Here is a 14407-nt window from a genome sequence, read left to right as displayed (position 1 = left end):
GTTGGTTATAGTGTTGGACTATTCCAAGGGCTTGGGGTGCATCTTGAGCATGCAAAAACTTGAATGGAGCAGCTGCAAGGTCTTTGGATCAACCTTTATATTTTTTATCAGTTGAGTGTCTGGGCGTCTTAGGGTACCTTACTAGGTAGTAGGTTATTTATATAAACTCCTTCTTGTAGCAAAATGGGGTTTAGGATGTCCCTTCTGTGCCTGTGGACTCCAGAGAATGACAAAAAAGGGGAGTTTGTTTACTCCCAATTAAAGCATTTTCTCAATTTTTTTTTAAAGATTTTTATTTAACATGTCATGGAAAGATTACATGAAAAACAAAATAATAGTGAAAGAAAAAGGAAGAAAAACAACACAGGGAAAGAGCCAAGTAAGTTTTGGAATGGGTATTCATCAGGCCCTGCCTGGCGTGTTAGGTTCTAGCCAGTGACCCCATATCCCTTAACATTTTCCAGGGCATTTGTATATAAGTTTTTTTTTTGTCCAAGAAATCGTTCACTAGTTTCTTCCAAAAACCTAGCGTGGGGGAGACACTGTTTTCCATTAAAGTAGTATTGCTTTTTTGGCAAAGTAAAACAGCTGCAGGTAGCAGAGTTTGGTATAGGTAGCGTGCCAATGACTCCCAGGAGACACAAGCTGGGGGAAAGGATATTGGGGAGATCAAGGCGTATGTTCTATGTGTGTCAATACTTCTCTCCAAAATCCATACCCAGGGGCACTCCCAGAAGACATGGTAAAATGTACCCACTTCATTCAAGCATTTTGGGCATACATCTGACGCACCCTGGTATATTTTGGCTATTTTATGCAGCGTGAGGTACACCCTGTGAAAAAATGTAATTTGTATATAATACACAAAAGCCATGAATATCATGTAAATTATATCCTTATAAACGGTGAGTTCTGATGTCATCAGTTATAAACGGTGAGTTCTGATGTCATCAGTAATAAACGGTGAGTTCTGATGTCATTTCTGTCACATGACTCACTGAAATTTGTGTATTATCATAAATAAAGTACCCCCTGTTGCAAAATATGAGGGTATTAGAAGTTACCTTGGAGTTCCATGACCTGTATAAAAACTCGGCCTCGTGTTTTTATATGGTCATGAAACTCCTCGGTAACTTATAATATCCTTATATTTTACAAGAGGGGGTACTTTATTCACTATATATCTGCCCTGGCCGAGATGATTAAATCCAGGGCTTCCTTCCACATTTCCTAATCCAGCTCTGAGATGTTTTCCTTCCACTTTTGTTTGGCCTTCATCAGGCTCAGGGATTGGCCCCCATCAGTATACTGTACATGTAAGTAAATGCTTTGTGTACGTCATGTCTCCTTAGGTGACTCTCCAGCCCTGGATCGGCCTCAGGGGAATTGCATTTTCTCTAATTTTTGTAGAGGGACACTGACCAATGGGATGTTGCTAATGGAGACAACCCCTGGTGTGTTCCCTGGTGTCCACTGACACGTGTAGTTATTGTTCTTATTCTGTGGACTTTGTTACCAACGGATGTTGTCAGAACCAGGGAATTTGGATATAGGGTGTCCCCCCTGCAGAAATTGATTTTACAGTGAGTGCACAAAATTTTCACATTTTTGGATTCAGCAGAATCCTGCAAAAAAGTAGATTGTGAGTAACATGTTGCTCTCTGAACCCCTTGGATGTTGCTCCCAGTGGCCTCAAAGCAGGTGCTTATTTTTAAATTCATTTTGGTTGTAAAAAAAACCGAGTGTACTGCCTCAGAGCCTCAATGTAGGTTGACAAAGTACATAGGGGCTACCAAATGACCAATCACGGCACTTATCTGGCACCCCAAGAAAATTTTTCATTGCTCCCCAACTCCCTTTTCTTCTGAATGTTGCTCAAGTGTTCAAAAGGTTGGGGATCCCTGCCCTGTAGAATCAGTCTCGACATATGAAATAACCTTTGATTATAGATTTTTTTTTTTTGGTGTATTTTATATATGGTTTGTTAAAGGCCTTTTTACCCTTGCGTTTGGCAGGTGCAGCATTTTGGATCCGCTCATCAGGAATGGAATGGAAACTATGGGCACATGAGGCAGCAGGCTTATATGCAACCGGCAGTTGCTAGTCATCCTTTCACCCTTCCACACGGCAGCCCAACCCACAATGCACTGCACGCACACCTGGCGGGAAGCACACACATGGGAGGACAGCCTGCTATACTCTCGTACCCACCACCCGCGTCACTGAGCAGCGCTGCACCCGTCGCCCACCTTCTCGCCTCTCCATGTACCTCCAGACCTATTCTACAGCACCCAACCTACAACCTCTCTCACCCCAGCGGCATCATTCACCAAGTTGCGGTGGGCATCAATCCCCGTCTCTTACCTTCCCCGACCATCCATCAGACTCCGTTCAAGCCAATGTTCCCATCCCACTCGTACATCGCAGCGTCTCCGGCTTATACTGGATTTCCAATGAGCCCCACCAAACTCAACCAGTATCCATACATGTGAGAACTCAACAACGCTCATGGATCAAGATCAAAGATTCAGACTCGTTTCAAAGAAAAATGGAAAGAACATGGCCTTTTAATAAATTTGCCATGGCACAAGAAAAAAAATATATTTTTTAAAATCATGGAGACTTGGGTGCAATCTAAACAATCTTGAGCTTTAAAAAAAAGAAGAAGAAAATTTAAAAAAAAAAATCACTTTTAATGTGTTTTGCACATTTGGTATAAATTGTCTTTGGTCCTGTTATCTTCTATAGTAAATCTAGACAGGTGACTTATAGGGGGGGCGGGAAGAAGTCGAATTCCCTTCCCCCTCCGGCTATTTTTTTATACAATTGCCTTCTAACTCTTGTGCAAGACACGTCTACATTTGGGAAGCCATTCAGTGTATAGGTTTAGGGCAGCAAATGCACACTGTCAGCAGCGTCCTAGTAAGTCGTCCGTATTCCGTATGTCTCGTTGTTTCCGTGTCGGCTCCGAAGTTGTTCGTCACATCGCATGAGTCTTTTTTTGCATGGGCGGAACAAAAAGTTGCCTAGACCATTGCTCTTCAATGTCGTCTAATAACTTATCAGCTGCATCGTAAACTGTTCCCACACATAGTGCCTTAAATATTTGAGGTTTGTCAATGTTACTACTTATTATATTCATGTCGAGTTCAGCACTTAAAACTTCAGATCTGCTGATATATATATATAAATATCTATTTTTTTGGATAACTTGAGTAATGCTCAGCTTGGGGTTTTTATTGTTTTATTTTAGCGTGTGGTATGATTTTACGGTCTGGGCGTTCCGTTAACCGACTTTGCCGTTGATGAACTCAACTGTCCCTTTATCAGAATGACGCGTAGCTATAGCGAATGATCTGATTGGATCTCATTTTTGAGTAGGAACGACACGGTCAATGTGGTCCAAGCGGATCCCATATTTCCTTTGTATTTTCTTAAACGTTTGCCCACTCGGATGAAGCCGACTACGAGTAGAAGCCTTGAAGATGATGATGGTTTTGGAAGGTGGGTGGTTGTAACCTCTGCAGCTTTGGCATTGCTGTGCAATGGATTGCTGTCCCTTCCAGCACTGAAGAGGTTAACGCAGACACGCAACCATGACTTGGGCAAACCGTACAGTATTCGATGAATTTGAACCAGATTTCTGCGCTAGGAGCTTGACTAGAAGTGTTTTTTGCGGTGCAATTTTTTGGTGTGTGTTTTTTATTTTTTTTTGATGCATGCCGATTTTAAGCCTCATATTTTTGTTTTTTACGTGGTTTGGTGGTGACTGCTTATTTAATACATTCCGTCAGGGACAATGAAATTCTGCGCTGATTTCAATTTTTTTCTTTAAAGGGATACTATCATGGGAAAACATGTTTTTTTTTTTTTCAAAACGCATCAGTTAATAGTGCTGCTCCGGCAGAATTCTGCACTGAAATCCATTTTTCAAAAGAGCAAACAAATTTTTTTATATTCAATTTTGAAATCTGACATGGGGCTAGACATTTTGTCAATTTCCCAGCTGCCCCCAGTCATGTGACTTGTGCTCTGATAAACTTCAGTCATTCTTTACTGCTGTTCTGCAAGTTTCTTTTGTCAGACATAACTTTTGTACGATTGCTGTCGGGGCAGAACATCATCTGATCTGTTCTATTTCTACTTTATTTGATCTGAATGGTTAGTTGCAGGTCGGGAGATGGGAAAGTCCGATCATTCAAAGATTCGAACGATCGGATCTTTGCATCTAGGGCCAGCTTAACGCAAGATAACAGCTCCCTGGAAGATCTAAGAACAACACTCAATAGTAAAAGCCAAGTCCCACTGAGACTGATTCAGTTACATTAAGTAGGAAAGATAACAGCCTGCCATAAATTCGTTCCATCCTAAAGTCACAAGTCACATGACTCGGGGCAGCTGGGAAACTGACAAAATGTCTAGCCCCATGTCAGATTTCAAAATTAAATATAAAAAAATCTGTTTGCGCTTTTGAGAAATGGATTTCAGTGCAGAATTCTGCTGGAGCAGCACTATTAACTGATGTGTCTTGGAAAAAAAACGTGTTTTCCCATGACAGTATCCCTTTAAATTTATTTTTCCCCATATCAATTTGCTTTTTTTTCCCCCGGCAGCACCAAAGACTTTAAAATCATTGATTTTCTGTAATTTTTTAAAAAGGTAGCTAATTATTTTCTTTTTCTTTTCCCCCCCCCCCGCCCCTCCGTTTGCGTAGACCTAAATTATACTGTAGTATTTCTTGGTGGGCTTTAAAGAATGGAAACTAATGTTATATTGTTTTAGCTTTGAGCAAGTAATAAACCTATCATTTATCTTGAATGTATCATAGATAAGCTGCTATATATATATATATATATATATAACGAATGCCACTTTGGATAGCTGTGAAGTTTAGCGACATATCTAGTTACGACATAAGCCGCCTTATTTCTCGTTTGAGTCTAGAATTATATCCAAGTGTAGTGGGGTTTCTCTGATTTTATTGATTTTTATTTACCTTTATGTTTTGGTGTGTCCTTGTAACTACTGTAATGTAAATTATGAAATCTAATGGCATATGTTATTATATATATTTTTTTGGGTGTGTATTCTATGCATCAGTATTTTATCTCCAAAAAAGAAAAAGAAAAATGTTTTGTTTTTTTTTGTTTTTTTTTTTTTAGCTCATTACTGCATTTAAGTGGGTGTATTAATGTAAGTTAAAACATTTTTTTTTAATGTTTTCATAATGCTGTAAACTTTTAAGAGAAAACTGTACCTTGCAGGCTTGATTTAACTTTTTTTGTTGTTTGTTTTGTTTTAATGATGGAATCTACAGATGTAAGTAGCATCGACTGGAATCATGAACGTTTCCGATTGAAGATTTAGCCTTTCCTAGTAACTAGGGATGCACCGAATTCGGGATTCGGCCTTTTTCAGCAGGATTCGGCCGAACCGAATCCTAATATGCATATGTAAATTAGGGGCGGGGAGGGAAATTGCGTGACTTAGTCACAAAACAAGGAAGTAAATAATGTTTTCCCCTTCCCACGAAATCGGTATTCGACCGAATCTTTTACAAAGGATTCAGGGGTTCGGCCGAATCCAAAATAGCGGTTTCGGTGCATCCCTACTAGTAACACCACTATCCATGCAGCCCTTGCCCCCCACGACTGTCCATAAGCTATCGACCCCCCTACTTTTTCCGGACCCCCAAAGTGTAGGGCTGTACGTTTCATCGATAACACCCCCCCCTCCAACACATGGTGGTATTAACACAAGCAGTGTTTTATTTAATGAATGTTGCAACTAAAATGTGCCTATACCAAGATTTTATAATAGTAAAAAAAAAAAATTTAATAAAAAATACAGTATTAAAATAAAAATAAAAAAAAGTGGGAAACGGCATTACGTTTTTAATCGCTGGGGTTTTGGTAAATCCTCACTATGCATTTTGTACAGCTCTGTCCGCTCCTGTTAAAGCAACAGTACACCAATGTACAACGTGATGTAGCACGCAATAAGGAACCTGCGAAAGTTCTAGGCCGTCATTGGGTCCATCTCTGATGGATAGAGACATCCAGTTGAACTTAACGAGGAGCAAATCCAAATTAGTTGAGGGTTTGTCTCATAGGTTCCGACTTGTGAATACAGCAATATGACGTTGTACTTTCCCAGTGTATTATACTAAATAATCCCCTTGGAGTCGTGTGACCGGTATAAAGGCTTTTTTATGGCTATAGAAACTTCAGTATCTATTATCAGCTATATTCTCTCTGTTTAAAGGAGAACTAAAGTCTAACTAAAGAAGTAGGTAGAAATGTTGTACATGATGTTTTGTGCTTCTGTACCAGCCCAAGGCAACCACAGCCCTTTAGCAGTAAAGATCTGTGTCTCCAAAGATGCCCCAGTAGCTCCCCATCTTCTTTTCTGCTGATTCACTGCTCTGTGCTGCTGTCACTTACTGAGCTTAGGGACCCACTCACAATATACAGTACACATAGAATAGAAATGTCACAATATAAGGCTGATTAGTAATTAATACACATAATTACTACATGGCAGCACAGAAACCAGTGCAATTAGCATCAGAATTGAATAATCAGCAAACCTGTAGCATCAGCTTATATTACAGGGGAAGCTCGTTTTCTGCTGGATAATTAGTGACGAGCCCTAAGCTTAGCTTCTCAACAGCCAATCAGAGCCCACTGAGCATGTGAGTGTCACAGACACTTTCCAAGATGGTGACCCCCTGTGACAAGTTTGAAGTCCTGGATCATTGCTGCTATTGACAAGCTGAAACTTTAGCCTCGTGCAATAAGTTCACTATATAAAACATGGCATTTTTAGCCATATTCATTTTTAGGGTTTAGTTCTCCTTTAATGAGTTTCGATTTTAAAATGAGAACAGTGTGTATCTACCCATTATGGGGAGTTTAGTCGAATTCGATTCGGGTTTTCGGTCGAGTTTTAGACATTCAAATTTTTCCTTAAATAACCGCTATGTGAGTATATTCGAATTTATTAGAGTAAAAAATAATTCACATGAATTCGACCTTTGATAAACGGGCCTCCTCATGTCAAACATGGCATCCTTCTGATACATAGGTGGCCAAATGGAAACCCTAGTTCAGTCGAGTGTTCCAGAATAGACTTTAATGCACCAAAGCTACAAAACATAGAGCGTCAGCTTTCACGCCCCTTTGGGGTGCCATCAACAGCAATAATAAACAGTGACTCCTGTACTAGAGTTTTGTTTCGTTGGTGAGAGATGAGTAGGGTGACTTAGCCTTTAATTTTCCTAAAGTTTGAAATTTTTTATTTATAATGACTATTGCCCAGTGTATACCAGTATAGACTTTTACTGAAAAGGGGGTATGTTTTGTTTTAATATGTTAACTGGTCTTTTTTGGTTTCCATAAGGTTAAAATTGCCCTTTACGGTGGTAAAAAAAAATAAAATGTTTCTCGTTGAACATAATATTCAAGAGCAGCTTAACATCCAAAGGGCTATAGTTACATATTCATACAGATCTGACTTTATTCATCACAAACGTTGATGGTGGGGTCGTCTTTGTGACCACGTTTCTCTTGCAACGCTGTTGAATGGTTTTGCCAGGGTTCTTGTAGCTACAAGTATCCAGAATTCTCAGGACCTGGGGTTTTCCGGATAACTGATCTTTCCATAATTTGGATCTTTAGTCTACTAAAAAAATCATTACGGGGCAGATTTATTAAGGGTCGAATAGGAAATTCAAATTTTAGAATTGTTTTTTTTTGGTCAAAACTCACAAATTCGAATTGGGAATAATCCAAACTCCATTGAAATTCATCAAACCTTTACCCTGGGAATAATTTCGAATTCGACTTTTGGCCACCTAAAACCTGCCGAGTTCATGTAGAAGCCAACGGCAGAGATCCAGTGACCCATTCGAAGATGTTAATAGCCTTCCTGACATTCAAGTGTTTTTGAGAGAAATCGAGTTTAGCCGATTTCAAATTGATTTTGATTCGAGTTTTCGAGTCGGTAAAATGAGTTTAAGACAAAGTATCCAGTCTGTCCAATAAAGGGTTGGGAGCTATTGGTGGCCATACATGGAGAGATCCGCTCGTTTGGCGATGTCGCCAAACGAGCGGATCTCCCTCCGATATGCCCACCTTGAGGTGGGCAATATCGGGCTGATCCGATCGTGGGCCCTAGGGTCCTAACGATGCCTAACGGGCGGTCGGATTGCGGGACCGCATCAACGAATAGATGCGGCCGCAATCCAACAGGATTTTCTGTCCGATCGAGATCTGGCCGACTTTCGGCCAGATCTCGATCGGTGAAGCCCGTCGGGGGGGCCCCATACACGGGCCAATAAACTGCCGACACGGTCTGTTGTCCAAGAATGGGTGTTTTTTGGGCAAGTTGTAAGTCACACGCCCTTATGATGAATGGGATTACTTGAAATTGAAGTTCAGATAGGATTCACGGATTGGCTGTACGCCCGTTTGGTGGTTAGGCTACAACTATCTTTTTTTTAGAATTATTTTTTTATTTTATGTGATGCCCTGGGCATTGTAGGAGGTCTATCATTATCAAAAAGAAGTTCAGGAATCCAGTGAGAGGAGGCTCAGATAATAGACATTAAAGGCCCCCCCATACACGGGCCGAAAAAAGCTGCCAAGAGACCGAGTCGGCAGCTTATTGGCCCGTTTGTGGGGCCATCCGAGGGGCATCCCCGATCGATATCTGTCCGGAAGTCAGCCAGATCTCGATTGGGCAGGTTCAAAAATCCCGTCAGATTGCGATCTGACCGCCCATATCGGATCCATACTGATCCGACCGTTGGGCCCTAGAGCCAACGATTGGATCAGCCCTATATCGCCCACTTCAATGTGGGCATATCGGGGAGAGATCAGCTTGTTTGGCGATATCGTTTTCTACGTCTATGGCCACCTTTAGACGCACAGAAAGAAATCGTCAGCGCTCGGTCTAACTCACGATGTGCCGTTGACCGGCTGCCGTAGACAACATTGTTCCAGCGCTCGGACTAACCCACATTCTGGAGTTGACCAGTTGCCGAAAACGATAAAAAGCCAATATTTGTACACAAAGAGAGCGAGAAAATTTGCCAGTGCTTGGTATAATTACAAAAAATTAGGTATTTTTGTTAGTACCACACTGTGGCCAAACTCGCGTACAATGAGGGGCCTTGATGCGGCACCTTTAGATGCAGACAAGGTGCCCAAAATGACCTTCCTATTGGGATCATTTGAGATCAGTGGATCCAGATGGGAAGTACATCATCGCTCTCAGGGTTTTTAAGCGTCAGGGATGTCCCTGTGGCCTATTGGAATGGCCGTTCATTTTATAAAAAATAATTTTATATCAAATCTAAAGTCTTTTCCCCATTGGAAGCTGTAATGCGACACAAGGAGCCAATCACAACCTTATCCTCAAAATCATTACCCTAAAAGCCTCAGTGCCCTTTCCTTTTTGTCTTTGAATCATTTGTTTTAAATAAAACACTGCATGGCACTAATGTGCACACCCGCCCCTAAATCGGTTCTTTTTTATTTAGTTTATAACTCATTCAGGGGGTTAAATATATATATATATAACTCATTCAGGGGGTTAAATATGCTACTGTACTAACTGATTTGTTAATGAACTCTGTATTTACTGCTAATTGTGATTTCGGCTCGCGCCAATGAAAAGTTAACTCACTGCAAGTTGTAGAATTGTTTAGAAAATCAAGCTTTTTTTTTTTTTGTTTAATTTTTTGGAATTGTTACTGTTTTCATCATTTTTAGAATTGTGGCTTTTATTATTATTATTATTTTGTATTTGTTTCAATTTTTTTTAAAAAATCTGCTTTTGATTTTCTCTGCTACACTAGTTTTGCCATGTAGCAATTGCACTGTGCAATATTCTAATATGAGGACTGGGAAACATTTTTATGGATGTCTTGTTACAGTTTGCGATAGTATTTCTCTCTAGTTCTCAGTGATTTTAATGTGACCAAGGTTTTCTGGACTTTAGTCACAAAAAGCGGGTTTTCCAGGTTACTATTTTGGTGAGTGTCAAAATAATTTAAAAATAAAAAAAATTAAGAATTTATGGTGTATTATTGTCTAAATTCACTTTGAATTAAAATATATATTGCTGCAATAACTGCCTCTGTTTTTATTCGCTCTGCGTCGCTCACTTCTTGGCGATTTATTCATTAAGGGCTAGTCCACACGAGATTCGGGGAGATTTTGTCGCCTGGCGACTAATCGCCTCGTCTGTTGAGCGACTATCTCCCCGAACTGCCTCAACGTTTTTCCCCATAGGCTACAAAGAAAAGTCGCCTGCGCTAATGCACACGCGGCGATGCGTTTTCAATAGTCGCCCAAAGTTGCCTCACTAAGGCAACTTTGGGCGACTATAGAAAACGCATTGCCATGTGTGTATTAGCGCAGGCGACTTTTCATAGCAACCTATGGGGAAAAACGCTGAGGCAGTTCGGGGAGATAGTCGCTTAAAAGACGAAGCGATTAATCGCCAGGCGACAAAATCTCCCCGAATCTCCTCGTGTGGCCTTACCCTAAAAAGAAAAAGTGATTAAATATGGGGGAAACGGTAGTAAATGAACGGAAAGGTAAATTCGACTGCGGTGCTAAAATAATTAGAGATGCACCAAATCCAGGATTCGGTTCGGGATTCGGCCTTTTTCAGCAGGATTCAGATTCGGCCAAATCCTAATTTGCATATGCAAATTATGGGTGGGGAGGGAAATCGCGTGACTTTGTCACAAAACAAGGAAGTACATTTTTCCCCCCTTCCCACCCCTAATTTGCATATACAAATTAGAGTTCGGTATTCGGCCGAATCTTTCACAAAGGATTAGGGGGTTCGGCCAAATCCAAAATAGTGGATTCGGTGCATCCCTAAAAATGATTCGCTTATTTATTGCCATTGACTATAATGGGCTTTCAATTGAGGTTTAAAAATTAGGGATGCACCGAATCCAAGATTCGGCCTTTTTCAGCAGGATTTGGGCAAATCCTTCTAGCCGAACCAAATCCTAATTTGAATATGCAAATTAGGGGTGGGGAGTGAAATCACGTAACTTTTTTTTCACAAAACAAGGAAGTAAAGAATGTTTTCCCCTTCCCACCCCTAATTTGCATATGCAAATTTGGATTTGGTTCGGTATTCGCCCGAATCTTTTGCGAAGGGTTCAGGGGTTCGGCCAAATCCAAAATAGTGGATTCGGTGCATCCCTATTAAAAATCCATTTTTACACTTTCATAAATTTTGTCTGCTATAAATAGAAACTTGCTTGAAGAGACCCATGACCTGTTATCCAGAATGCTCAGGACCGGGGATTTTCTGGATAAGGGGTCTTTCTGTGATTTGGATCTCCGTACCTTAATTAATTTAAACATTAAACATAATATGATTGTTTTGCCTCCAATAAAGGTGAATTAAATCTAAATTGGGATTAAGGACAGATTATTGTTTTATCATTACAGAGAAAAGGAAGTTTCAAAAAATATATTAAAAAATTGAATTATTTACTGATAATTTAGAACTTTCTAGACTATGGGTTTCTGGATAAGAGATCCTGTATGTGTACCTGCAGAATGAGAATTCCTACAAAGGAATCCACTTTTCAGGTTATTCAGGATTGGCTGGACCGGTGGGACAGCAGGAGAAATTTTGACGCCCCAAGTGGTCCATAAACAACCGAGTCCAGTACTGAATAATAAGCCCTGATCTCTACCTGCTAACGTCCTGCTGACCCTAATCCTGCGCAGCTTCTTTTGTTCTAGGGATGGGTATGAAGCTGCCAAATATGGAAAGACTTTCTCAAACGAGCAGATACAGGTATAGGATCCCTTATCCGGAAACCCGATATCCATAAAGATCTGAATTACGGAATGGCTGTCTCCCATAGACTCCATTTTATCCCAATAATCCAAATTTTCAAAAAGTATTTCCTTTTTCTGTGTAATAATAAAACAGTAGCTTGTACTTGATCCCAACTAAGATATAATTAATCCTTATTGGAAGCAAAACCAGCTTATTGGGTTTATTTAAGGTTTAAATGAATTTCTAGTAGACTTAAGGCATGAAGACCCAAATTACGGAAAGATACGTTATCCGGAAAACCCCAGGTCCCGAGCATTCTGGATAACAGGTCCCATACCTGTAAATCTGCCTCTGAGGTCATCTGACCTCAAAACCTTTTTTTCCAACTAGGTCACTCTTGTGTTGTCCTACATAGGTCCTAATTCTGAAATACGGAACCACAACCCGTATATTTGCAATCCAACCCCAGGACCTGCTGTAACCACAACATCCCCTGCTGGAATATCATATGGTTGTCAGCCACTGATCTGGAAATAAGGTGAGGTGACCTCTCCACCATTTCTTACCTTTAGTCTCACATCATACCACCAGTGGTGCCTTCTCTTCAAATAGTATTTTTGCCTTCAAACATCCAAATCAGCAACCACTGATGTTTCCTTGACGTGCACCCACTGCAGTGTGTCCTCTTCATATCATCTTCCCCAATGCCCAATAGAACCTCTTCTAGAAAACATATTTTAATCTGTAGCCCCTCCTGCAATTCATCTGATGAATTTTCCACACATCATCTTGCACCCCAAACTATACCTACTCTTCAAATCAACGTTTTGTCTTCAGACTAATCCCACAGCAATCCTAGCAGAGGCTCCTTTCCAGATTGTGCGTTTGGCTCCACCCTCTGGCCCTCCCAAAGATGGTGCCCCTTGAAATCAGATTCTTCTTCTACTCACCACCACTTCCCCAGTGGTGCTTCTTTGTCTTCATGTCCAGTATTTAATCCTACTACTACAGAACCTCCAGGAGTTCTTACAACTAGAGATGTAGCTACAGAGGAACAAACCCTGTAAATAATTAATTTCAATATATATGAGGAACCTACCTGGCAATATGAGGTTTTCCCTGTGGCTGAAGATCACAGTTCAGCCTTGATATGATGTGAGATCCTGCCCGGGAGTGTCTATAGTTGGCCAATAAATTAAGGCTCATCCCTATTGGGCCCAGAACTTGGCAAAGATTGAGGGTTTACAGTAGAACCCCTATTTTATGTTTATCAGGGGGACAGAAAAAATGGTTTAATATCTTGGAAAATGTAAACTCAAGGAAATGCAATATGCATTATAAATAATATATATGTGGGGCCACAATTAAAGGATTGCAACGAGTATTAGTGGTCAGCGCTGCTTCTGAGCTGCCCCAAGTTCTAACACTGTCCAAGCGGATTTCTGATGTGTCTGCTCAAATCAGTTGAACATTTTGGATTCCCCAGTTCGATTGCTTGTAAATGTGATCCAGAAAAAACCAAAGGAGACCAATAATATTCAAGCGCAACTGGTTTTACTTGACTATTTTTCCTTTCTACTCCAGTTTTCCCATTGGCTGGAATCATCACATGGTAACACAGTCCATATACAGTCCTAGAAATAATTCAAGATTCTTAATATATATAATAAATGTATATGAGATAAAGAAACGTTAACTCTACAATCTCTTTACAAATATTATCAAGCTTTTCAATTAGTCTCATTTTGTGGTTAAGTAAATGACATAAAATTCCCTTCTTTTTGCTAAAAAAACAAACGAAAGTTACATTGATACTAAAATACAGTTTCCTTCTCTTATGAGGGCCACACTTATCATTTTCCTTCATTGGCAGTTTTGCATAGGTGGAATAACCTTTTATTTTTACAATGCAGACAAATCCAATTTGAACATTTTTGTATCAAATTCAATGACATTTTTGGCGCTTGGTACATTTTGGTAATTTTTTTTTTTTTGCATTGTGATGTAAGTCTCCATATTTTGGCACAATGGAAACAATTTAAAAGGGTGGTCCACCTTTAAGTTAGCTTTTAGTATGTCATAGATTGGCCAATTCTAAGCAACTTTTCAATTGGTCTTCTTTATTTATCCCCTAGCAACCAAATTACAATTTAAAAATAGGACTCCGGAGAACCAAATTACAAACTGGAGAGCTGCTGAATAAAAAGCTAAATAACTCAAAAACTACAAATAATAAAAAATTAGAACCAGTTGCAAATTGTCTCAGAATATCCCTCTCTACGTCATACTAAGGAGGAAATTAAATAAGCTCAGACGTTTAAAGGGAAAATACAATTTTTAGTAGAGGATTTAGGATTTATTAAAGTTTAATGGTGTTAAAAGTCCGATGAAAGAACTCCAACTCAGACCTGCCATGAACATGTAAAAGTCAATGGCAGATGTCCTGTTCAGAATTGAAAGATTTTCTATGTTGTGCTGGGTTTCTGAAAAAATCATAGTTTTAGGGCGATTTTATAAAAAAAATGGTGGGCACAGAATCCGAAAAATTTGGATTTTTTTTAAATATTTCATTCCCCACAAGAAA

General features: G+C 39.9%; 1 protein-coding gene across 1 annotated transcript in view; it reads left to right on the top strand.

The window, feature by feature from the left end:
• The window catches only part of hipk3.S (homeodomain interacting protein kinase 3 S homeolog), an 87970-nt gene extending 84339 nt beyond the window's left edge, over window positions 1-3631 (top strand). The window contains exon 16 of the mRNA XM_018260148.2: window positions 2016-3631. Within this exon, the coding sequence (XP_018115637.1) occupies window positions 2016-2492 (477 nt within the window). The 3' untranslated portion in view covers window positions 2493-3631. The remainder of the gene's footprint in view (window positions 1-2015) is intronic.
• Window positions 3632-14407: the final 10776 nt, after the last annotated feature.

Source organism: Xenopus laevis, chromosome 4S, assembly GCF_017654675.1.
Source record: "Xenopus laevis strain J_2021 chromosome 4S, Xenopus_laevis_v10.1, whole genome shotgun sequence".
In the NCBI taxonomy this organism is placed as follows: domain Eukaryota; kingdom Metazoa; phylum Chordata; class Amphibia; order Anura; family Pipidae; genus Xenopus; species Xenopus laevis.
Note: the sequence above shows the minus strand (reverse complement) of the source record. Positions and strands in the feature narration are given on the sequence as shown.